General features: G+C 50.0%; 1 protein-coding gene across 1 annotated transcript in view; it reads left to right on the top strand.

The window, feature by feature from the left end:
- Positions 1 to 24,730, top strand: part of UBR4 (ubiquitin protein ligase E3 component n-recognin 4) — an 83,517-nt gene that overhangs the window by 29,782 nt on the left and 29,005 nt on the right. The window contains exons 46-74 of the mRNA XM_056507921.1: positions 96 to 297; positions 522 to 685; positions 1,388 to 1,604; positions 2,308 to 2,524; positions 4,943 to 5,006; positions 5,422 to 5,556; positions 5,868 to 6,042; positions 6,273 to 6,410; positions 6,845 to 6,966; positions 7,551 to 7,662; positions 8,164 to 8,294; positions 8,382 to 8,559; positions 8,747 to 8,851; positions 9,326 to 9,463; positions 11,954 to 12,122; positions 12,926 to 13,022; positions 13,419 to 13,526; positions 14,006 to 14,122; positions 15,727 to 15,936; positions 16,587 to 16,736; positions 17,354 to 17,581; positions 17,672 to 17,750; positions 18,358 to 18,600; positions 19,504 to 19,672; positions 20,199 to 20,343; positions 21,002 to 21,087; positions 21,553 to 21,640; positions 22,149 to 22,342; positions 23,419 to 23,658. Coding sequence (XP_056363896.1) covers positions 96 to 297; positions 522 to 685; positions 1,388 to 1,604; positions 2,308 to 2,524; positions 4,943 to 5,006; positions 5,422 to 5,556; positions 5,868 to 6,042; positions 6,273 to 6,410; positions 6,845 to 6,966; positions 7,551 to 7,662; positions 8,164 to 8,294; positions 8,382 to 8,559; positions 8,747 to 8,851; positions 9,326 to 9,463; positions 11,954 to 12,122; positions 12,926 to 13,022; positions 13,419 to 13,526; positions 14,006 to 14,122; positions 15,727 to 15,936; positions 16,587 to 16,736; positions 17,354 to 17,581; positions 17,672 to 17,750; positions 18,358 to 18,600; positions 19,504 to 19,672; positions 20,199 to 20,343; positions 21,002 to 21,087; positions 21,553 to 21,640; positions 22,149 to 22,342; positions 23,419 to 23,658 — 4,421 coding nt within the window. The remainder of the gene's footprint in view (positions 1 to 95; positions 298 to 521; positions 686 to 1,387; positions 1,605 to 2,307; positions 2,525 to 4,942; positions 5,007 to 5,421; positions 5,557 to 5,867; positions 6,043 to 6,272; positions 6,411 to 6,844; positions 6,967 to 7,550; positions 7,663 to 8,163; positions 8,295 to 8,381; positions 8,560 to 8,746; positions 8,852 to 9,325; positions 9,464 to 11,953; positions 12,123 to 12,925; positions 13,023 to 13,418; positions 13,527 to 14,005; positions 14,123 to 15,726; positions 15,937 to 16,586; positions 16,737 to 17,353; positions 17,582 to 17,671; positions 17,751 to 18,357; positions 18,601 to 19,503; positions 19,673 to 20,198; positions 20,344 to 21,001; positions 21,088 to 21,552; positions 21,641 to 22,148; positions 22,343 to 23,418; positions 23,659 to 24,730) is intronic.

Genomic DNA, 24,730 nt, shown 5'->3' with positions numbered 1-24,730 from the left:
TCAATCAGATCTCTAGTCTTGGCAACTTTTCTAATACAAAGAGTTTGTTCCTTCAAGGAAGAGTTGCCAATCCCTTCACTTCCCTTGCCTTGCAGATCCAGGACATGGTGGCCATCCGTCACACAGCCTGCAACGAGCAGCAGAGGACCACCATGATCCTGCTGTGTGAGGATGGCAGCCTGAGGATCTACATGGCCAACGTGGAGAACACGTCCTACTGGCTGCAGCCCTCCCTGCAGCCCAGCAGCGTCATCAGCATCATGAAACCCGTCCGCAAGCGCAAGGCAGCCGCCATCAGTAAGGGTCCTCCTGTGGCTAGTGGGGTGTAGAGATTGATCAGCATCATCTAAATACTTACAGCACTCATTCTGACAGTGACCTGAGTACTGGCTAAGTGGGTAAAATGTTTCCATAGATGTATACAGAGATACTTTCCAAAGGAGGAGAGTTTTGCAGTTTTTTTGCCACGACTTTCCCTGTTTAGAACATCTTTTGTCATAAAGATCTCTTTCCCCTTCCAGCAACTCGCACATCCAGCCAAGTGAATTTCCCCATTGACTTCTTTGAGCACAACCAGCAGCTCACAGACGTGGAATTTGGAGGCAATGACCTGCTGCAGGTGTACAATGCCCAGCAGATAAAGCACCGGCTCAATTCCACGGGCATGTATGTGGCCAACACAAAGGTGAGTGGGGCAATCTGGGGACTCTGTTGGGCTTCTGGTACCATTACTGTCCATGTTGATACCATGCCTGGCCTTAAGGAGTCTGCTTTGTTCAAATGACCTCCACAAATATTGTAATACAGTAAACAGTGGAGGCACCTCTTACCTGCCACAGTCCTAAGGAACTCGTTCCATGTGTTCATGCTCTGAAATGGTGGAGCCTGGGGGCTTTGGTGCCCCAGTGACATCCACTGACAGTTGTTATAAGCAGCTGTGTCATTCCCCTCCAGTACTTTCTTGAAAGCTATAAAAACTCTCTGTGTTCCTCTGCCCATGTGGAAAACACCACAGCACCACAAAGCCGAGTCTTGAGCTAGGTCCCGACCTGAACTGTGATGTTCTGCAAAACTTTCACTTTCTTGGTTTTTTGTTTCTATTGAATTTACTAATTTTACACTGTATTGCAGTCCAAAAAACCTGGTTTTCACCATTTTACATGGGGTAGACTAATTCACTTGGTGCTCCATTGGTTTTAGGAAATCACATTCCAAAAAATTATGTGACCTGTCCTTGTGATTTTCTGTGATTGAAATGTCACAGTGTCTCTAAGCAATGCTTTGTTTCTTTACTCTTATTATATGCAAAGTTTTCCTAATGGTTCAATGATACTGAAGAGTCCTTGTCTTCAGAGGGAGTTTTTGAGCTGTGAGTTGTTCTCTGCAGCCTGGGGGTTTCACCATCGAAGTGACCAACAACAACAGCACGATGGTGATGACGGGCATGCGGATCCAGATCGGCACGCAGGCCATCGAGCGCGCGCCCTCCTACCTGGAGATCTTCGGCCGCACCATGCAGCTCAACATGACCCGCGCCCGCTGGTTCGACTTCCCCTTCACCCGCGAGGAGGCCCTGCAGGCTGACAAGAAGCTCACCATCTTCAGTAAGGCCTTGTGCCCTGCTGGTTCTGACCAGCTGCTGGGTTGGTTTGGGTGGGATGGAGGAGACCCTGCAGGCTGACAAGAAGCTCACCATCTTCAGTAAGGCCTTGTGCCCTGCTGGCTCTGACCTGCTGCTGGGTTGGTTTGGGTGGGATGGAGGAGACCCTGCAGGCTGACAAGAAGCTCACCATCTTCAGTAAGGCCTTGTGCCCTCCTGGCTCTGACCTGCTGCTGGGTTGGTTTGGGTGGGATGGAGGAGACCCTGCAGGCTGACAAGAAGCTCACCATCTTCAGTAAGGCCTTGTGCCCTGCTGGCTCTGACCTGCTGCTGGGTTGGTTTGGGTGGGATGGAGCTGCTTCACCTCTCAGCAGGGAGTTTGCATGATCTGTTCATTTGCTCTGACTGCAAAAACAGTCTGAGGGGGGAACCCTGAGCTTTGATAACTTTATTGATGGTCCATTCACTCCTTGCTGCTGTGAGTGAATGTTTAGTAGTTCAGCTCAATGATTTTGTGTTGAGGCAAGGAAAATGGCCTTGCAAAGGAGATGGCACTGTCAGTGGCTGTGTAATTAATAATATTAATGTAAATAATATTAATGACAGTGTCATTGATAATTGCTGTCCTGGCCCTGTGAAACGAGGCTGGTTTGTATCCAAAAGCAACGGTTTTCTCAGTTTTGAAGAAATTTCTCTCATCACTACAGTTGGGGCTTCTGTGGATCCTGCTGGAGTCACCATGATGGATTCCATAAAAATTTATGGCAAAACCAAAGAGCAGTTTGGCTGGCCTGACGAGCCCCCCGAGGACTTCCCGTCTGCTTCCGTGAGCAACGTTTGTCCCCCAAACCTCAACCAGGGGAACGGCACTGGGGACACCGAGTCAGCTGCCCCTGCTGCTGCCAGTGGCACTGTCCTGGAGAGGTATTTCCACAGTCTTTGCCTTACTTCTGCTTGGAAGTGGGTTGCTGTTGTTGTGGCACTTGTGTGCTTTTCCTAACTTGGAGAACTGCAGGGAATTAGTGAGTTGTTCTCACTGCCTTACACAGCACAGCTGAAAACAGTGATGATCCTGTAGGAGGGGTTGTGGTGGCTCTTGTTGATCTGGGGCAGTAGACGGGTAGATCTGTGTGCTTGCTTGTGCTGCCTAGTTCATGTTTCAGCAGTCTTGAGGAGCTCAAAACTGTTTCTGCTGCCTTGGTACATTCATTTCAAGCTGGCCCTTTTTTGGTGTCTGGAGCTCACAAAGGTCAGGCCTCTCTGAAGTTAAGCTCAGTTTTGAGGAGGGCTTTGTGTGTGACTTTGCATTAGACTCATGGCTCCCAACTTGCCTTATAGCCCACATGCCTCAGGCTGAGTTGTTGTGATGGGAAAGTGTTGGGTTTCCCTCATATTCCTCCTGAGAGCCAAACCCCAAGGCTGACCTGGACATAAATGTAATGAATAAACAAAACTTATGTTCTTTCTTATGTCCACACTGTGATTTTCTTTGGTGTCATATAGTCTGTGTCATAAAGGTTGTAAAACAGCAAGGACAAGAGGGAAACTGCTCAAAGAGGAGCTGGTGCTGCTGAAAAATGAGCATTTCAGAGGATACATGCACTGCTCAGCTGTTTAAGTTTGTCTGACTGAAATTCTCAGGTGAAGGCTTGGGGCTTGAAGTGCCAGTTAGGCCCAGTTCAACCTGGACCTGTTCAACCATCCTCTTTTGTCTAAAAGTTCGTGGGATTTTTTTTCTGTGTTTATTTTCCCTTTCCTTCCCTCCTCTGCTGTGACATCCCCACAAGATGTCCCTCTCAGCACAGACATGCTCTCTGGTTTTCCAGAGCAGTTGGATTATATTCTAAAAATTCAGATATAAAAAAATTATTCTTCCCATTTGGGGTTACCTTCTGGAGGGCCTCTGGAGTAGGAGCAGCTAATGGCAGGCAGGAGGCAGCTTTTCTATCCAAGTGTGGTGTCTGCACTGAACTTTAAGCCTGGGTGGTGCTTTAAGTGGTGCTTTAAGTGGTGCTTGGCTTCTCTGTGTGAGGTGACCTGGCTCATCTCTGTCTTTGTTTTGCTGCCCAGGTAGAAAGACCCTGCTTAGACTGATGCTCCCCTGGCTTCCTGATTTCCCCATTTAATTTGCCTTTTGCTTAGAATGTGTTCTAGGGAGTTTTTCTGTGAGCTTTACACATTTTTATTTTTTTTTTCCTTTTTCTTTGCTCCCCCAAAGTTCTGACACTGAGTCCCTAACCACCCTGGACCGGTTAGTATGGCATCCTTTTCTCTGCACGAATGAGTGTGTGTCAGAGAGACAGAACACATGGTGTGGCTTTTGGTGACTGGGGTTTTTTTGTTTTCCAAGTGACATTTGCTTCTTTACATTCTGGTCATTGCATGGCAGATGGTTTAGCAAATGTAAAGATGAGGTTGTTTGCAGATTTTTGCTGTACACGGCATAACTGTTGCTTATTTGACAGACTCCTCTCTGCTTTGTTCCTTCCTTGTGCCTTCTTGCCCCACTTCTGTTCCCTCCAAGCTTTATGAGGGTGGCTGTGGGGAGTGGGACGTTATTTATCACCAGCAGACCTGACAATTGTTCCTTCCACCTTCCAGTCCCACAGTGTTATTTTTCCCCTTAATGCTCTCTCTTCCCTGCTTTTCCTGTATCTTGCTGCTCCTTCTGGTGTGTCAGATGGCATTTCAGGTAGTTCTACCTGGGGGCATGGAGTGCTGCTACAGGGACTTTGCTGCCACTTGTAAATCAGGTTTTCCCTCGGAACGAGTGTTTTCCCAGCCTGCTTTTGAACCCCAGCATCCCTCTCTTGGGGTCACACCCAGTGCTCTGAATTAATTTTCCTCTGGAATATTTTGTGCTGAAACTCCAAATTGGAAAGAGCAACCTGTGTGGAAATAGCAAGCGAGTAGAGCGTTGCTCCCTGAGCAAAGTCGGTTCCGCTTTTTGCCATGTGTCATAGGCAGCCTTGATCTGCAGTCATCTGCACGTCTGGGGGCCATGGTGAATTGGGACTGTCAAGACAATCCAAGTTATCCCTGCTGCAGGCTGCGTAAGGAAATGTTTTATCCTCTTTGGGAGAGAAAAGCCCCTGTCTTTCAGCTGTGGATTATTAAAGCAGTCCTAAGTTTGTCTGTGAGCGTGAGCCAGGTTTAACTCTGGTCTGTAACACAATGAAATGATATGCATGGTGCCTGTGGCAGGTTTTATCATGCTTTGATTTTGTACTTGGCATTCGTTAGCTGTCTCTGAGCTACTCATGACTGTAGCCCGCATAAAGCAAAGTGCTAAGGAGAGAGAAGGGTTGCTGTACTCAAGCCTGCTTTCCTCTCTCCCTCCAGGCTAGTAGTGAGTTCTTTAGAAGCGCTGGAAAGCTGCTTTGCTGTGGGACCAGTCAACGAGAAGGCAAGTAACTTTCTGAATACATTCCTGAGCTTTGGAGCTGGGGGAGGAGGGGTGAGCTCAGCACTACCTCCTGCAGCCCCGGGGGCCTGATAGGAGCAGAGCCATCCCTTTTGCTCAGAGCACTGATCTGAAAGTTGCCTTAGCCAAAAGCGTTTGAAACTAGTTTAGAATGACAATTGGCATTTGCATTTAGTGCTGGTGGGCTTTTTGTGCTGGGAGTGACCTCGTTTACAGAAACAGCAGGGTAGGAGCCCATAAATCTCAAAAGGACTTTTCTTATGTAGACATGTGAAATGTTCCCTAAATGTCAAATAGTAAATGGAGGGAGGCTATCAAAAGGGTATTTTGGGAAGGGAGCTGCAGGTGCACTGAGTGATGGTAAATATACTGAATAATGGGGTTTGTCTGTTCTTAGGAGAAGAATAAGATTGCAGCTCAGGAACTGGCTACCATGCTGCTGTCCATGCCAGCCCCTTCCAGCGTGCAGCAGCAGACCAAGAGCCTCCTGGCCAGCCTGCACACCAGCCGTTCAGCCTACCACAACCACAAGGTACTGCCAGGGCTGGGTCTGGGGGCTCCTGGAGCCTGCCAGGTCATGGCTGAGGTGCAGCACAGCCCTAGAGAGCCCTTCCTCCACGCAGCACAAACCTCCTGTCTCATCTCCCTTTAGCTTCTGCTGCCTGCCCTGCTGGCTTTTGTGTTTCAGCAGAGTTGTGTGGTTCTGTGACCCTTTAGGATTGCTTGTCCTTCCTTAGCTGAGTGCCAGATTTCCCCAGGATCTGTCCTGTGGTTGTACTTCAGCTGCTTTCTCATGCTGCAGTCAGTTGTTTTTCTTTGCCTGTGTCATCTTTCACTCTACAGGATCAAGCACTGCTAAGCAAAGCCATTCAGTATTTGACTTCCTCAACCAAAGAAGGAAAGGACCTCGATCCTGAGGTGTTCCAGAGGCTGGTCATCACTGCTCGATCCATTGCTATTATGAGACCCAACAATCTGGTCCACTACACAGAATCAAAGCTGCCACAGCTGGAAACAGGTAGATAAGTCTGTAATTTTCTCTAAGTTTCTGTTGTGATAATTGAAGCTGTGCTGGGGTGTCGGGTTCAGAGTGACAGGGACTACATTTGACACATTTGGCAGGTGTGTGATATCCTGCTGATGAGAACATCAAAGCCTCTGAAAAAAGCCATTTCAAATAAACTTGGTGTTACTCTCATTAAGGTTTTCCCCTGCACATTTCTGAGAGGTGTTTTTTAATCTGTGCAGAGAGTGAAGAAGGGCAGGAGGCCCAGAAACACACGGAAGGAGAGGGCTGCACCTTCATTACCCAGCTGGTGAACCACTTCTGGAAACTCCATGCATCAAAACCCAAAAATGCCTTCCTGGCCCCTGCCTGCCTGCCAGGTGGGAGAGCTCTTCCTTTGCTGTTGGCAAGCCTGTGGCTTCTCAAGGGGCCTGTTTTAAGTTTGTGAGCAGAGAAAATTACTTGTTCAATGCTAGTTCTGCACTGAGGGCTTTGTGATGTGGAGCTGCAGATTCTGCTCCAAAGCATTTGGTCAGGGGCACGTGTATTTTGCCAGGAAAAAGGTACTGATGATTGATTTACCCACATTTGGCTTCGTGGGTGGTGTTAGAGGATATTCAGTGGTGCTGGTGTGTGGAGTTCACAATATTCCATCAGACAGACAAGACTGGCTCAGTCTGGATTGAAAATCAATATATTTATGCTGTTAACATTGTGCCTTGAAGTCTGCAAACAAAAGATGCTTCCTGCAGTGCCTCTCTGTGTGCTGAAATACAGAGAGAGCTGATTTCAGTCCTGCTTTTATGCCTCTTAGGTCTCACTCACGTTGAAGCCACAGTCAATGCTTTGGTGGATATTATCCATGGATACTGCACGTGTGAGCTGGACTGTATCCACACTGCATCCAAGATCTACATGCAGATGTTACTTTGCCCAGTATGTCACCTTGCTCTGCTCTGCCTCAGCCTCTAGTTGCACTAGGGGAGGTTTAGGTTGAATATGAGGAAATACCTCCCCATGGAAAGGCTTTTCCAGCCTGCCACATGCTGCCCAGAGCAGTGGTTGAGTCCCAGCCCCCAGAGGGATTTAAAAGTCTAGATGTGGCACTTGGGGACATGGGTTAGGGGGATTGGTAGTGTTGGATTTGTGGCTGGACTTGATCTCAGAGGGCTTTTTGAACCTAAATGTTTCTATGATTCTTTAATGGGAAAAATAATTAAATGTGGGTAGAATGCAAATACGTAGTACAGACACAAAATACAGCCAAAAACACCCAGCCAGAAGTGAATGAAGAGGAATTCTCTCTCCTTGTGTTCTAGTAATGTTTGTCATGTGCTGCATGTGGAATTGCATTGTCATGTGTTGTTTTCTGAGGGAAGCAGAGATTTGGGGCAGTAACTTGTGTCCCACATGAACCATGACCAATGAGAGTCACAAGTGTATTTTTAGCCATCTCTCCAAATGCTGTGAATAAGAACTGAGAGCTTCAGGAGTGTAATGATGAACTGTTAACCCTGCAGGACCCAGCAGTGAGCTTCTCCTGCAAGCAAGCTTTGATCAGGGTGCTGAGACCCAGGAACAAGCGGCGACACGTGACTCTGCCATCGTCCCCTCGCAGCAACACTCCCATGGGTACGCCCTGCCTTCAGCCAGCATGGCCTTCTGGGTCACAAAGGACAAGGAAATAAACTGCTCTTGTTAGAAATTGGGACTAAAAAATACTAAAATCAGTATTTTTCCTTTCCTTTGCTCTCCCTTACCCCCTAAACCCCTTTTTATTTAATGAACTCTCACCTTTTCACTGATATTTTGGGATTCAGAAAGGAGATGTCTCTGAGATATTTCCCTTTCAGTGACAGGAAAATCTGATCATTTTATCTAGAGAGTAGTTATCTAAAGTTAGTATTTCGGTGCATGTTTTCAGGTTCTAACAAAGTAGTCAAAGATGTGTGCAGATCACAATTGTCAGAGTTCCATCTAAGAGAGGTTTTTCAGTATTGAAGCAAATTGTAGGTGTCAGGGAGTCTCTTGGTAACTGAGGGGAAAAAACTTGGGTTTTTTCCCTGCATTGACTGCCTTGTTTGGGATGGGATGAGGAGCTGTGCATTTATGAGCTCCTGCTTTGCCACTCAGGAGATAAGGACGATGATGATGATGATGATGCAGAGGACAAGCTGCAGAGCTCTGGGATAGCAAATGGAGAGCACATCCGCCAGGAGAGCCAGGAGCAGAGCGAGGTGGATCACGGGGACTTTGAGATGGTGGTGAGTCCAGAGCTTCTGAACCTGCTTGTAGTGCTCCCTTACTGCTGGTGGTCTGGGGAAAGCTCTCATTGTGTTTCCTCTCCTTAGTCTGAATCCATGGTTCTGGAGACTTCTGAGAACGTGAATAATGGGAACCCTTCTCCTCTGGAGGCTCTCCTGGCTGGAGCAGAGGGATTCCCTCCCATGCTGGATATCCCTCCAGATGCAGATGATGAGACAATGGTGGAGTTGGCTATTGCCCTGAGCCTGCAACAAGATCAGCAAGGTCAGATGTGGGCACTGTTGACAGGCAAAATGGGGATGGAATCTGGGAAAACTGGGAAAGAAACGAGGCAAAGCTGTTGGTGTCATCACCAGTGAACCAAAGATAGCAGAACTATGAAATATACAGAAAATGCCAGAGTTAACTTCATTCTCTCAGAGAAAGATGCTCATAAGTTGTTCTCTTGCAGGGAGCAGCAGCAGTGCCCTTGGACTGCAGAGCTTAGGACTGTCTGGCCAAGCTCCCAGCTCCTCCTCTCTCGATGCCGGAACACTCTCAGACACAACAGCATCAGGTAACTGTTCACTGCAAGGCACCATCTTCTTCAGATTTTGACCTAAGTAATGCCTTAAAATTGATTTGCAAATATTGGCTTTTTGTGTTTTTGAGAGTGTACTTACAGCTTCTTCCTGCTTTGACTGGCTCTCGCTCTAGACTTCTGAGGAAGTTATTTCCTCTCTTTAAACTAAAGCAGACTAAACAGAGCATGTGCTGTATTTCCCTTGCATTTGTAAACAACCAGACATTGTTCTTTAAGTAGCTGCACGCCTGTGTGTTTGATGAGAAGCTTTCCTCTCGGGATATCTCCCCTCCACTGCTTTCAGCAGCTTTAATCATCCTGCTGCTCACTCCCAAGCTCCCTTTCCGTTCATAGCTATCCCCAGACTCCAGGCCCAGTCCCTGCAGCCTTTCCCTCGTAGCATCAGCACCGTTTGCAGTGGTTCCCAGGCAGTGTTTTTACTTGTAACAGCTCTCTTTATTCTCTTAGCTCCAGCGTCCGACGACGAGGGCAGCACGGCGGCCACGGACGGCTCCACGCTGCGCACGTCGCCCGCCGAGCACGGCGGCAGCGTGGGCTCCGAGAGCGGCGGCAGCGCCGTGGACTCGGTGGCCGGGGAGCACAGCGGTGAGTCAGCCCTGCTGCACCCTGAGTGCTGCCTGCTGCACCCCTGCTGCACCCTGAGTGCTCCCTGCTGAACCCCTGCTGCACCCTGAGTGCTGCCTGCTGCACCCCTGCTGCACCCTGAGTGCTCCCTGCTGCACCCCTGAATCCTCCCTGCTGCACCCTGAGTGCTCCCTGCTGCACCCTGAGTGCTGCCTGCTGCACCCTGAGTGCTGCCTGCTGCACCCCTGCTGCACCCTGAGTGCTGCCTGCTGCACCCTGAGTGCTCCCTGCTGCACCCCTGAATCCTCCCTACTGCACCCTGAGTGCTGCCTGCTGTACCCCTGCTGCACCCTGAGTGCTCCCTGCTGCACCCCTGCTGCACCCTGAGTGCTGCCTGCTGAACCCCTGCTGCACCCTGAGTGCTGCCTGCTGAACCCCTGCTGCACCCCTGAGTGCTCCCTGCTGCACCCTGAGTGCTGCCTGCTGCACCCCTGAGTGCTCCCTGCTGCACCCAGAGTGCTCCCTGCTGCACCCTGAGTGCTGCCTGCTGCACCCCTGAGTGCTCCCTGCTGCACCCTGAGTGCTCCCTGCTGCACCCCTGCTGCACCCCAGAGTGCTCCCTGCTGAACCCCTGCTGCACCCTGAGTGCTGCCTGCTGCACCCCTGCTGCACCCCAGAGTGCTCCCTGCTGCACCCTGAGTGCTCCCTGCTGCACCCCTGCTGCACCCCAGAGTGCTCCCTGCTGAACCCCTGCTGCACCCTGAGTGCTCCCTGCTGCACCCCTGCTGCACCCTGAGTGCTCCCTGCTGCACCCCTGCTGCACCCTGAGTGCTCCCTGCTGCACCCCTGCTGCACCCCTGAGTGCTCCCTGCTGCACCCCTGAATCCTCCCTGCTGCACCCTGAGTGCTCCCTGCTGCACCCTGAGTGCTCCCTGCTGCACCCCTGAATCCTCCCTGCTGCACCCTGAGAGCTCCCTGCTGCACCCTGAGTGCTGCCTGCTGAACCCCTGCTGCACCCCGAGTGCTCCCTGCTGCACCCCTGAGTCCTCCCTGCTGCACCCTGAGTGCTCCCTGCTGCACCCCTGAGTGCTCCCTGCTGCACCCCTGAATCCTCCCTGTTGCACCCTGATCCCTCCATGCTGCACCCCTGAGTCCTCCCTGCTGCACCCTGAGTGCTCCATGCTGCACCCTGAGTGCTCCCTGCTGCACCCCTGAATCCTCCCTGCTACACCCCTGAATCCTCCCTGCTGCACCCTGAGTGCTCCCTGCTGCACCCCTGAATCCTCCCTGTTGCACCCTGATCCCTCCCTGCTGCACCCTGAGTGCTCCCTGCTGCACCCCTGAATCCTCCCTGCTGCACCCTGATCCCTCCATGCTGCACCCCTGAGTGCTCCCTGCTACACCCCTGAGTGCTCCCTGCTGCACCCCTGCTCCCTCCCTGCTGCATCCCCTGCATCATCCCTGCTCCCTCCCTTCATTACCCCTGCTCCCTCCCTTCATTACCCCTGCTCCCTCCCTGCATTACTCCTGCTCCCTGCTTGCTGCCACAGCCTTGCCCACCATAGGATTGTGTGGGTGATCCTTGGCACAAAGGAAATCTCAGTTCCCAGTGGCTGCTGCCATCTGTCGTTCCATGGGTTCTGTCTGAGTACCCACAGATGGAATATTGGCTGCTTTTCCTGGTTCTTCTGAAGTGTGGAATCTGCAGCAGATTTTACTGGGCTGTAATAACAGAATCACTAATTCCCAGAATGGTTTGGGTGGGAAGGGACCTTAAAGATCATCCTGTACCAGCCCCAAGGCAGGGACACCTTCCACAATCTCAGGTTGCTCCAAGGCACCTCCAGCCTGGCCTTGGACAGGGGTTACAGGAGTGAGGCAGCCACAGCCTCTCTGGGCAACCTGTGCTGGGGCTTCATCACCCTCTGAGTAAAGAATTTCTTCCCAATATCCCATCTAACCCTGCCCTGGTTCATCTTAAAGCCACTACCCCTGATCCTGTCACTCTCCCCATATAACAAGTCCCTCTCCCTCCTTTTCATAAGTACCCAGTACTCTGTGAGGTACTGGGAGGCCACAGCAAGGTGTCCCTGGAGCCTTTGCCTCTCAGAATGCCCAGAGCAAGACTGAGACAATTCACTGTGCTGCTGGTTAGGTTTGGATGAGATAGGATTAATCCCTCTCTTTTTAGTTGGGGACTGATACCCAGGTAAAATAATCAGAGACACTTACTAAAAAAATTGTCTGATTGTCTGCACTGCCCATCCAAGGGTTGTCTGACTGAGCTAGAATTACTGCTGTGGGACCAGTTCAGTTTGGGCCACGAAGATGAGGGTGGCAAAGAAAAGATTTCTACAAGTGCACCTTCAGATTCTCTGGTAGCTTTAAAAAGAAAACCAAAGCCAGCATCTCCTTTGAGCCACGATTCTGAAGCGTGATGGTGGACATGAAGCAGACACAGTGCTTGCTGGGTTGCTGATGTTGTTTTTGCTGTTTGCTTTGCCCTGGCAGTGTCTGGGAGGAGCAGTGCCTACGGGGACACGGCGGCCGAGGGACACCCCGCGGGGCCGGGCAGCGTCAGCTCCAGCACGGGGGCCATCAGCACCACCACGGGCCAGCAGGAGGGAGAGGGCTCCGAGGGGGAAGGGGAGGCAGAGGGGGATGTCCACACCAGCAACAGGCAAGAGGCTTTGTTTGCTCTTCAGGAATAACAGCTGTGCTCTGGGGGGATGTCTGCAGAGGAGGGGGAGCAGTTCTCAACTGCTGGGTAACCAAAGTGGAAGGTCAGAAACAGACCAGAGCAAACTGCCATTGTAAAATCATGGAATGTCCTGAGGTGGGAGGGACCCACAAATATCATCCAGTCCAACCTCTGGTCCTGCACAGACACCCCAGCAATCCCAGCCTGTGCACCCAAACCCAATCTGTGTTCTCCTGAAGGACACTCCTGGAGCTCTGGCAGCCTCAGGGCCTTGCCCATTCCCTGGGGACCCTGTTCACTGCACTCTCTGTGCCACCATCATGTGGTGTGATAAACACACTCAGTGTGTGTCCCACAAAACTGCTGCCTCTAGGAAGTGATGAAAAAATCCTGCATGAGTGGTTAACATGGAATCACTGAAATCTTGGGAGCCTGTGAAATTCACTGTTAGGACAGAAGTGTGTGCAAGAGTTCTTTGGGAACATGGGCAGCTTTTCATTCTGTGGGAGCAGGTGCTCAGTCCCTTCTCCAGAGCAGAGATGTGCAGGATGTTTCCCTGCATTGCAATCCCCAGGTGGCCAGGCCTGGGCAGTGTGGCTCCACTGTCAGAGGTGCTCTGCAGCTTTGGCATGGCTCCCCTGGGAAGTCTGAGCGAGTCCTCTCTCGTCCCTGGGAGGATTTGCTGGCTCAGGGGTTCTGGGGCAGTTGCAGGGCTCTCTTGGGGACCCTGCTGGGTGTGCTGTGTTGTGTGGTGTGTCTGACCCCTGGCTCTGGATCCCCAGGCTGCACATGGTCAGGCTGATGCTGCTGGAGAGGCTGCTGCAGAACTTACCCCAGCTGAGGAACGTGGGGGGGGTCCGGGCCATCCCTTACATGCAGGTGAGTGAGGAGGGCTCAGAGTTAAGTCCAAATGAAATTTTTCAATCATTGGTTTCCATTTGCATGTGCTTTTCTCCTTCCTGCCCAGTCACAGTGTGAGTCCATCTGTTGCACAGCATTCCTTACCCACAGGTTTTTGCTGGACTTTTGCCCTTTCTCAGTGTGACTTTACAGCTGACTGAGGAGCCTGAGGGCTCCAATCCTTGAGCTCCAATGTGTTTGGGAAGGTGTTGTGGGTTTATGCTGAATGTTCATGTTAGGGTGTGAGGCACAGGCTGGATTTGGGAAAGAACACAGATAAATCAAGATAAAATCAGTGCTGTTTTGTGAAAGGTAAATAGTTACCTTGAAAATGTAGGACCTGTCCTCTGATAATTCTCTGACTCTTCTTCCCAGGTTATTCTGATGCTCACAACAGACCTAGATGGAGATGATGAGAAAGACAAGGGAGCTTTGGATAACCTTCTGTCCCAGCTGATTGCAGAGCTGGGCATGGACAAAAAGGTAAAGTGCAATATGAGCTCATGCTCTGAATTTGCTCCTTCTAGACTGGGTTTCTTTCCATGGAGGAGTTAAATGCTTGGGAGTTAGAGAAGCATTGCTGTGTGGATGTGTTTAGGCTGTTTATTCCTCTTGCTTCCTTTCATGTAAGGTAGAAAATTACATGAGTGGGACTCCCACTGTTTCCTGGGTCTGGCATCTACAAGTGAGCATGAAAATTTGTTTTGCTGGAATTAAACTCTGAGAAGAGCCATGATTAGTAAATGCATGATTGACATATGTAGCTTTTCATTTGTGTGGGACTGTTCTCTGGCAGCCAGGCCACTGCCTACCCTTCTACTGAGGCATTTGTGCTGCTTTTTTAGTCTTTTTTCTTGAGCTTAAATTAGAAATGCTTCCTGAGGATCAGAGCACTGAACTTGAGAGGCTTGGGACACTGCTCAGCTCTGGGATTGAACAACAGGATGTGTCTTTCCTTGCAGGACGTGTCCAAGAAAAATGAACGCTCCCCTGTGAACGAGGTGCACTTGGTAGTGATGAGGCTGCTCAGTGTCTTCATGTCCAGAACCAAGTCAGGATCCAAGACATCCATTTGTGAGGTACCTTCTCCAAATTGCTTTGTCAGGGAGTGATTTTCTCCCCTCTACTCAGCTCTCAAAAGACCCCACCTGGAGCACTGCACACAGTTCTGGTGTGTTCACATGGAATTGTTGGAGCAGGTGCAGAGGAGGCCACGGAGTTCCTCAGGGGACTGGAGCACCTCCCCTATAGAGACAGGGAGGAAATGTTCAGCCTGGGGAGGAGAACACTTTCCAGGGTCTGAAGGGGGTACAGGGGAGCCAGAGAGGGACTGTTCATCAGGAGCTGGAGTGACAGGACAAGGGGGAATGGGTCAGAGTGAAAGGGGGAAAAGTTAGGGCAGATACTGGAAAGAAATTGCCCAGAGCAGCTGTGGCTGCCCCTGGATCCCTGGAAGTGCCCAAGGCCAGGTTGGAGCAGTGTGGGATAGCAGAAGCTGTACCTGCCCATGGCAAGAGGTGGAATGGGATGAACTTTATGGTCCCTTCCAACCCAAACCATTCTGGGATTCCATGATGTGCTTGAGGGGCTTTTGTTCATCAAAGACAATCTGAAAGCTGCTAACTGAAATAACAGGTATAAAACTGAAAAATCCTTGACACAGCTTTAGAAAAATTTGTAGGGAACATGTAATGTTACTGAACTCAAGTGGAAAAAGAGTTTTGAAACTGGGGCTGGAGGAAGCAGCCGTGTAAAGACAATTGGATGCTCTTGCTTTGTGCACAGCTCCAGACTGAGCTCAGGGCAGCACATTAATGATGTTACTTAAAACCGTCTGGCAGATTTTTCCCTTGCATCTCCCCAGTGCTGAAGGGGTTAAAGAGGATTTGTAATGTGATTATTGGAAAGCAATATGCTGCTGTGTCAACGTAAAAGTCGCTAAGAGGATTCCTTAGATATTTGTTGCTAAAAGGTACAGTAATAAGGCATAAAAAGCAGTATGTGTGGTGGGAAGGAGATTAATAAAAAAGCATAGAGGTTAAAAAATTTAGTCTGAACTGCATCAAATTTTAATGAGCTTATGAGCTGTGGGGTTTGTTTGGATTTACAGGGCTGCTTTAATAGTTTTATTTACAGTAGCTTTTTCTCCAGCCTTTGTTACTCACTTGAGCTTCCCACAGAAATCAAAGCTCCTCGTCCTGCAGAATGCAGGTGGAGCAATACCTGGGTGGAGCAGAGTGTGTGAGCAGCAGCTGCAACAGAGACTCTTTCTCTACCAGGATTCACACCCAGCTGGCCAAATCCCAGATAAACAAATAGAAATCCCAACTTTAAAAAAATGTTAAAAAAAAAAAGGAAGGGAAAAAAGCCCTAGTTGTCTAATCCACAGCAGAGTGGCCTCTGGCACATGTGTCGAGGGGAGATTAGACTTAAGAGGAGATTTTATTTGTTTTCCTTTACTAAGCACTTGTTCAAAAGAGTCTCTGTAAATATTTGAGTTGCTTTTCATAAACACAAAAAAACCCCAACCTCAAACAAACCCCAAACTTAAAAGCTGCCTGCAAAGTTTCATTCAAACCTGCTCTCTTGCCCACGTTGTCAGCAGGTGCTCAGGGCTGCCCCAGCTCTCCCTCCTGCAGGTTCCCAGGTGTGTTCCTGATCCAGCTCCTTCCCTCTGTTCCAGGCTTCCTCCCTGATCTCCAGTGCCACAGCAGCTGCCCTGCTGAGCTCTGGTGCTGTTGATTACTGCCTGCACGTGCTCAAGTCCCTGCTGGAGTACTGGAAGAGCCAGCAGAATGATGAGGAGCCTGTGGCCAGCAGCCAGCTGCTGAAGCCTCACACCACCTCCTCTCCCCCCGACATGAGCCCCTTCTTCCTCCGCCAGTACGTGAAGGTGAGTGCTGCCCTGTGCTGGGAGCTCTGCAGAGCCTGCACACAGCTGGGAAAGCAGCCCTGCACAAGGAGCTTGCCCTTAGAAAAGCAACCAAAATCCCTCTTCTAGCACAGAGTTCCAGGTGGGAGTGCTCTGGGTTCTCACAGGCCAGCCCAGCTCGCCATCCTTTGGTGCACTCCTAACCCAGGAGCTGTGTGGAGCTGCTGCCACTGCTCCTGGAGGAACTGTTAATCATCCTGAAGGGAAGCTGCTCCTGCCTGTGACTCCCTGTGCTTGGCAGGCAGAATTCCTGAACTTAGTGTGCCAAGGAAGTGGAAGGGTGGATGGGAATTTCCATAGTAATTCCCAATGTGGTGCCATTCTGCCATGGTTTGGTGTTTGTTACAGGTGCAGTGCAAAAAGCCTGATTAAATGTTAGAATGTGTCCTAAGCTGAAAGGTCCTAAGTTGAACTGCTTTATTACTCCAGACTAGCTTAGTGCATCTGCACAGCTGCCATCCAGTTCAAGGCCTTGTGCAGGTTTTTATTCATCATTTGGGCTGAAAAAGGCAGAAATCCCTTGTTTTTAAAAAAATCAGCAAAAGCACCCTGTCATTCATGGTGACCACACTGGGTGTGCTCAGAGCCTGAGGGATTTCTCTTGCTGCCAGGGTCATGCTGCAGATGTTTTTGAGGCCTACACTCAGCTCCTGACAGAGATGGTGCTGCGCCTGCCCTACCAGATCAAGAAGATTGCAGACACAAACTCCCGCATCCCCCCACCCATCTTTGATCACTCCTGGTTCTACTTCTTGTCTGAGGTAAGCAGGAACATGGTACACCTGCAGTTTTCCACAAGAAAACTGCAATAGTGATTTCTTTCATGGGAGAGATGAGCTTTTGCAGAGCTGATCTCAGCTCCATCTTGTATTTTTAATCCCCTTGTAAGAAGGTGAGCTCTTGGCTTTGTGTGTTGCTGTTGAACAGGAATCCATAGGAAAATATACATTAAATTGAGGTTGCTGTTTTTTCTTGGAATTAAGTGGTTGCTGCCACAAAGCTTAGAGAGAAAACCTACTGTGAGATAGAAAAATGTATCAGCATGCTCAGCTGTTGGTACTTGGGCCTTAAAAAAAAATCAGGAAGATATTTACAGTTTGTCTTCTCAGTTTGCTTCCTACTTTACATAACAAGTTATCTTACATTTACACAAGTCTGAGTTGGGATTTCTTAATTAGCCTTGGTTAGGTGTTTATTTGAGGTTGGAGATGACAAGGGATGGTTTCCAGGAAGTGCTGCAGTGTTGCTGTGCAATGTTTCTTCTGCCTGGGATTAAAGCTGGGTGAACACATTTCCCATCAGTTCTGTTTTTGGAAGAAAACTCTCCTTTTTGCTGGCCCTGTGGCCCTGGTGAGCTGACAGTGCCCTGTCCCTGCAGTACCTGATGATCCAGCAGACGCCGTTCGTGCGCCGGCAGGTGCGCAAGCTGCTGCTGTTCATCTGCGGCTCCAAGGACAAGTACCGGCAGCTGCGCGACCTGCACACGCTGGACTCGCACGTCAGGGGCATCAAGAAGCTGCTGGAGGAGCAGGGCATCTTCCTCAGGGCCAGCGTGGTGACTGCCAGCTCGGGCTCTGCCCTGCAGTATGACACCCTCATCTCCCTGGTAAGGGACGAGCAGGCACAGGGCTTGCAGTGCCCCTGGTGTGCCAGCAGTGCTGATGTGCTCTTTGATCCCATCCCTTTGTGCCTGCAGATGGAGCATTTAAAGGCTTGTGCAGAGATTGCCACGCAGAGAACAGTGAACTGGCAGAAGTTCTGCATCAAGGATGACTGTGAGTTCTGTCTCTGCAGGGTGTGGGGGAGCAGTGGTGTTGAGGTTGGGGAAGCTGAGGGTTTTGATAGGACTGAACTGCTTCCAGTACTAATTATCCCAGTGCCCTAATTGCATCTGCTCCTTGGCTAAAGAGCAAAATATGATGTAATGGATAACCTAGAGGAACAGGAGATCTGTGTTCTCTTGCTTGTGCTGCCGTTGTCCCATTTGGGATGAGCCACTGTACGTGGTGTACCCCAGTGCTGGCCTTCTGTGCTGCAGGGACAGGACAGTTCTGGGAGCTTGGTCCTTGTGTACAAAGGCTTTTGGTTTAGGTTGGGTGGGTTTTTAATTCAGGCTTTAGTGGCATGGAGCTGGTTTAGTCAGGGCAGGTGTAGGTTGGATATCAGGGAAAGGTTCTTCCCCCAGAGGGTGCTGGCACTGCCCAGGCTCCCCAGGGAATGGGCACAGCCCCAGGGCTGCCACAGCTCCAGGAGTGTTTGGACAGGGTGGGATTGTTGGGGTGTCTGTGCAGGGCCAGGGTTGGATTCAATCCCTGTGGGCCTTTTCCAGCTCAGGATATTCCATTATTGTGTGATTCAAACATTTTCTCCTTCCCTCCGCAGCGGTTCTCTATTTCCTGCTCCAAGTCAGCTTCCTGGTAGATGAAGGAGTATCCCCAGTTCTCCTGCAGCTCCTGTCTTGTGCTCTGTGTGGCAGCAAAGTGCTGTCTGTGGCTTCATCCTCTGCAGCTTCAAGCACCTCTTCCACCTCTGCTCCTGCAGCATCAGGCTCTGGGCAGGCAGCAGCACAGAGCAAATCCTCCACCAAAAAGAGCAAGAAGGAGGACAAGGAGAAGGAGCGAGAGGGTGAGGGACAGCTGGGCCTTGTCCTGTGATTTTAGGGAGCAATTCTGCTCCTCACAGCCTCTCTTACTCTGTTTAGAAAGAACTGGATGATAAATCCCAGATAAATCTGTTGGGAAAGGGTCATGGCTCATGGCAAGGGCAGTCAGAGCCACAATCAGGAGAGAGGAACAGTTTTCCTGTGTGTAGATGGGACTAAGGTGAAGCACTGTGTCCTAAGAGTTGGGCTGAAATCACGTGCTGGGGACATCCCAAACCACTGTGTTTATTGCTTTGAGTGGGTTTGAAGTTGTCTAATGGTGTTACCTAATCTAGTGATGAAACAGCTTCCTCTTAACTTGCCTGTCCTGGGTTGTAGGAGGCTGAAATGCTCATGAGGATTAAAACAAATCCTGGGGATGCACACCCAGTTAGCTGTGCTCTGCAGTGATTGTGTTCAGACTTGTTTCCTCTGGCTGCCTCGGAAGCTCTGCTGGAGCCAGGACTGCTGCTTAATGAATATCCACAGTCCTGGGAAAGTAATTAAGCTTCCCCATAAAAGTCACGGGCATAAATTCTCTCTTGGCTTTTCTTCAAGGAGCCGCGTTGGCTTTCACCATCAGATGGTTCCCTGTGAGTCTTTTCATTGCCTCGTGGTCAATCCTTTTCTTTTTTATCAGGATGTGTAGCACATTTCTCACGTCCTCACTGGCAAGTTTTCCTGCAGTTTTTTTCCTGTTGGTCAGGAGATATAAAAAATCTAACTGGGTTATATTTTTGGAAAAGACATGACTGTTAAACTTTCTTGTTACCTAAAACATGATAATTTGTCCCCATTATCCTGACTCTTTGAAATAGGAGAGTGGCCTGCTTTTGTGAGTGAGGTGCTGCATTTATCTTGTCCCTAAGCTCTCCCTGTGTCCCTAGGTGAGGGTTCAGGCAGTCAGGAGGACCAGCTGTGTACAGCCCTGGTGAACCAGCTGAACAAGTTTGCTGACAAGGAGACCCTCATCCAGTTCCTGCGCTGCTTCCTGCTGGAGTCCAACTCCTCCTCAGTGAGGTGGCAGGCCCACTGCCTGGCCCTGCACATCTACAGGTGAGCCTGGGGCTGGGCCACTGCCTGAGCCTCTCTGGAGGGTGCTGCAGCCTGCAGTGCTGCCCCCCCTGGAACTGCCCTCCCTGGTTTGCAGTTACTGGGGCTGGAGGTAGAACTTGTGACTTAGCCAAGATCAATCTCAGCTGCCACCTGCAAGGAGCATTTTATTTCTGTCTGCAAAGTCTGGCTCCTGTCATGACCAGGAGCAGGTTTGTGGGCAAAGTGAATTTCTGAGGCAGATCCAGACTCTCAACATGAAGAATTGGGAGTTGTGTGGGGAAAGGAGCACTTTAGGGGCTGGACTCCCTCAGAGCTTTGTTCAGTTGTTGCAGGACAGCTGCTTTTGTTTTGGAGTGCTGGAAAACAGCTGGGTTCAAGGGGTGGTGGGATTTAGGGATGGTGGGATTTAGCTCTGTGACCTCTGCAAGATGGTTTCCCAGTTTGGTGGACTGGGAGCTCTTGTTCTCCTTCTGCACAAGATCTGTGCCATGTTCAGGACCCTGATTATGTGTAATACTCTCAACAGGAACTCCAACAAGTCCCAGCAGGAGTTACTGCTGGATCTCATGTGGTCCATCTGGCCAGAACTCCCAGCCTATGGAAGAAAGGCTGCCCAGTTTGTAGATCTCCTGGGATACTTCTCCCTGAAAACACAGCAGACTGAGAAAAAGGTACAGTGACATCCCAGAAGGGAGGTACAGCATCCCAGGTGCTCATTTATAATACAGCTGGGACAGATTTTCTGTCAGAAGAGCTTCTGGTGGAAATTTTTTGTGTTCCTAGAACTTTAATGTTAAAGAAAGCACGATCCTTAAAAAATTTGGAAGTATGGAATTCTGTTTTATTGTTTTGGGGATGAAATGGTGCTGGTGAGTTTTTTATTTCTTGAGAAAAATACTTCATTCCCACTGGTGGCTTTTGTGGATCTGATAGCTCCAGTTTATAGATTTTTGATGCTGCAACTCCTAGAAATCTTTTGTAGCTATCATTTTTGAACAAAGGAGGTGGTGGCCTCTTTTAAGGGATCTGTGGGATTGAGAACAAATAATTTAGACCCATTGATACTTGCATGAGTATGTTTGAAGAGTGGGGATACAAATACAAATCATGGCAGGCATTTGCAGGGATTGACTGACAAACAGTACTGACTGTGTAAATCTCAAATTTTGGGATCAATTACAGTCCTGGGTAAGGATTTAAACACATAAATTCCTGTGGGTGTGGTGTGTGCCTCTTCCTGGGGACCTGGAGCACCACAAGATGAGGGGTATTTGTGTCTGTGTAGCAATAAAAGCATTGTTTGAAGGCTGTTTTCTGGTTGTATTTCAGCTGAAGGAATATTCCCAAAAGGCCGTGGAGATCCTCCGGACTCAAAACCACATTCTCACCAACCACCCCAACTCCAACATTTACAAGTGAGTCACTTCTGCCTTTGATCCATGTCTCTGAAGGGCTTTCCAGCTGAGCTCCATCCCTGGGGGAGTGCCCAGCTCTGCTGCTGGGGTGGTGCTGGGGATGGGCTCTGCTGAGCTTCTGTGCCTTGGGAGAGCAGCAGAATCCTTTCTGCCCATGCAGACCTGACACTGAGCCCTGCCAGCAGAGCTTGGCTCGAGCTCTTCTGCTTGCACTGTCAGTAAATGTTATCCTGGAGAATAGAAGTTTGTGATTTTAAGTGGTGTGTTCTTGGTCCTACCTTGGCCATTGATAATTATGATAAAAGTGCTGCTTATTTAAAAGCTGTTCTTTTCAGTGTGATTTGTATTGTAACAATTCTGTTTCACATTGGAGCTGGGGGAAATTAAAGTGATTCTGGTTGAATGGCCTGGGTTTAAAGCAGCAAATGCCCAGATCCATGTGTCAGTGCTGTTCCTTCATTCCAGCACGTTGTCTGGGCTGGTGGAATTTGATGGCTACTACCTGGAGAGTGATCCTTGCCTTGTCTGCAACAACCCTGAGGTGCCCTTCTGTGTAAGTAACCCTGGAATCACAGTCATGGAATATCCTGAGTGGAAAGGGCCCACAAGGATCAAATCTAACCCCTGGCTCTGCACAGGGCATCCCAACAATCCCATCCTTTACATCAGGGATCCCAAACCATGACAGGTGTGATTTTCTGTGTCCCTGAGGTTTTGGGATGCCCTCAGACAGGCAGTGTGCCCCTGGTTTGTCTCCCCAGTACATCAGGGATCCCAAACCATGACAGGTGTGGTTTTCTGTGTCCCTGAGGTTTTGGGATGCCCTCAGACAGGCAGTGTGCCCCTGGTTTGTCTCCCCAGTACATCAGGGATCCCAGACCATGACAGGTGTGGTTTTCTGTGTCCCTGAGGTTTTGGGATGCCCTCAGACAGGCAGTGTGCCCCTGGTTTGTCTCCCCAGTACATCAGGGATCCCAAACCATTACAGGTGTGGTTTTCTGTGTCCCTGAGGTTTTGGGATGCCCTCAGACAGGCAGTGTGCCCCTGGTTTGTCTCCCCAGTACATCAAGCTCTCGTCCATCAAAGTGGACACGCGCTACACGACCACACAGCAGGTGGTGAAGCTCATTGGCAGCCACACCATCAGCAAGGTGACAGTGAAGATTGGAGACCTGAAAAGAACCAAGATGGTGCGAACCATCAACCTCTACTACAACAACAGGACTGTGCAGGCCATCGTGGAGCTGAAGAACAAGTATGTCCATCAAGTTTGCTGTGCAATCTCTGAATTTGATTCATTCCCTTGGCTTCTTGTTTAACCCCAAGGTTCCTCCTTATTTCTCATCACTCTCAGCCCACATTGGGTGGGATTGTTCTGAATCCCCTACAATTGTTGAAGCAAAGATGCAGATTTTCTCTGAAGCTTGAAAAATCTATAAAATTTGTGGATTCCAACTTTGTCTAGGCTCGCTTTTAAGCACCTGACTTAATTGTGTGGGAACCAGTAGTAATACTGAGAGCACTTCATGGCTAGTTTGACTCCAAAAGGGATTTGGACTTTGCAGCATGTCCAGGAATGCTGAAAGCATTAACATTGTTTGTTTGAAGCCATAGAGTAGAATTAAAATTAGAAGTTGGATGGTCTCACTCTGAGCTCTGCTTTACCTACCAGAAATGGCTCCTTTTCAACACACTGCTCAGTCTGGAGCCAGTCCTGCTTATGTGCTTCCCCTTCTTACTTCTTGAGATGTTCTCACCAGAATCAGATCTCTCTGGCTTAGGGATTAATCTGTGCCCGCCGCTTATTGCTTATTTGAAGTCTTAATCCTCTGTGACATCACAAGTGGCTGCTGTGGAGAGGATTATGATGTCACAAAGAGAGGATTCTGACTTCAGGTTGAGAATAAGCAGTGGGAGCAGATGAGATCTTTAAGAAATAAATATCCTGTTTTCATGCAAATGTCCTTACTAATAAAAAAATGGAGGTGAAAATCCCTAGAAAATGTCTGTAGAATTAAAGTTTTTCCATGAGGCATCAACAGCTCTTTAATCCCAAACAGTCTCTCTCTATGAAGAGGATAAAGGCTTAAAATGTATTTCTGGCTACATATCATGTCAATACAGAAGCTAAGGAAATGAATCCTAGAACTGCTCTCCATTCATCCCAGTTAAAGGAGATTTGGAGCCGAGACGGTCGCATTTGGCTTCTCCTCACCCGTGGGCGGGGAGGGAACTTCCCTCTGGAGAACCTTCCTTTCCTTTCCTTTCCTTTCATTTCCTTTCATTTCCTTTCCTTTCCTTTTCTTCCCTTCTGCCCCTGTCCCTGCCCAGGCCAGCGCGCTGGCACAAGGCCAAGAAGGTGCAGCTGACGCCGGGGCAGACGGAGGTGAAGATCGACCTGCCCCTGCCCATCGTGGCCTCCAACCTGATGATCGAGTTCGCCGACTTCTACGAGAACTACCAGGCGTCCACAGAGACCCTGCAGTGCCCGCGCTGCAGCGCCTCGGTGCCCGCCAACCCCGGCGTGTGCGGCAACTGCGGCGAGAACGTCTACCAGTGCCACAAGTGCAGGTACTGCCAGTGTCACCAGTCACTGTGTGTGTCACCAGAGTCACTGTGTCAGTGTGTGTGTCAGTCTGTGTCTGAGTGTGTGTCAGTGTCACTCGGTGCCCGCCAACCCCGGCGTGTGCGGCAACTGCGGCGAGAACGTCTACCAGTGCCACAAGTGCAGGTACTGCCAGTGTCACCAGTCACTGTGTGTGTCACCAGAGTCACTGTGTCAGTGTGTGTGTCAGTGTCAGTGTGTGTCAGTGTCACTCGGTGCCCGCCAACCCCGGCGTGTGCGGCAACTGCGGCGAGAACGTCTACCAGTGCCACAAGTGCAGGTACTGTGTGTGTCACCAGAGTGTCACTGTGTGTGTCACCAGAGTCACTGTGTGTGTCACCAGAGTCACAGTGTCAGTATGTGTGTCAGTGTGTGTCAGTGTCACTCGGTGCCCGCCAACCCCAGCGTGTGCGGCAACTGCGGCGAGAACGTCTACCAGTGCCACAAGTGCAGGTACTGCCAGTGTCACTGTGTCACCAGAGTCACTGTGTGTGTCAGTGTGTGTGTCAGTGTCAGTGTGTGTGTCAAGTGTCACTCGGTGCCCGCCAACCCCGGCGTGTGCGGCAACTGCGGCGAGAACATCTACCAGTGCCACAAGTGCAGGTATTGCCTGCACTGTGTGTCACCAGAGTCACTGTGTGTGTCCCCAGAACGTCTACCAGTGCCACAAGTGCAGGTCATTGTGTCCCCAATGTCTCCAGTGTCACTGTGTGTGTCCCCAGTGTCCCCAAAGCATCTACCAGTGCCACAAGTGCAGGTCTGTGGGTGTCGCTGTGTGTCCCCACTGTTCTGTACCCAGAACATCTACCAGTGCCTCAAGTGCAGGTGTGTGTGTGTGTCCCCAGTGTCCCCAGGGTGTGCAGCACTGCCACAAGTGCAGGTGTGTGTGTGTGTTCCCAGGGTGTCACTGGGTGTCTCCACAACATGTCCCAGTGTCACTGTGTGTCCCTAGGGTGTGCAGCAGTGCCACAAGTGCAGGTGTGTGTGTGTGTCCCCAGGGTGTCACTGGGTGTCCCCACAACATGTCCCAGTGTCACT

Source organism: Oenanthe melanoleuca, chromosome 21 (genome assembly GCF_029582105.1).
Source record: "Oenanthe melanoleuca isolate GR-GAL-2019-014 chromosome 21, OMel1.0, whole genome shotgun sequence".
Lineage (NCBI taxonomy): Eukaryota > Metazoa > Chordata > Aves > Passeriformes > Muscicapidae > Oenanthe > Oenanthe melanoleuca.
This window is presented reverse-complemented; position numbering and strand designations above follow the sequence as displayed.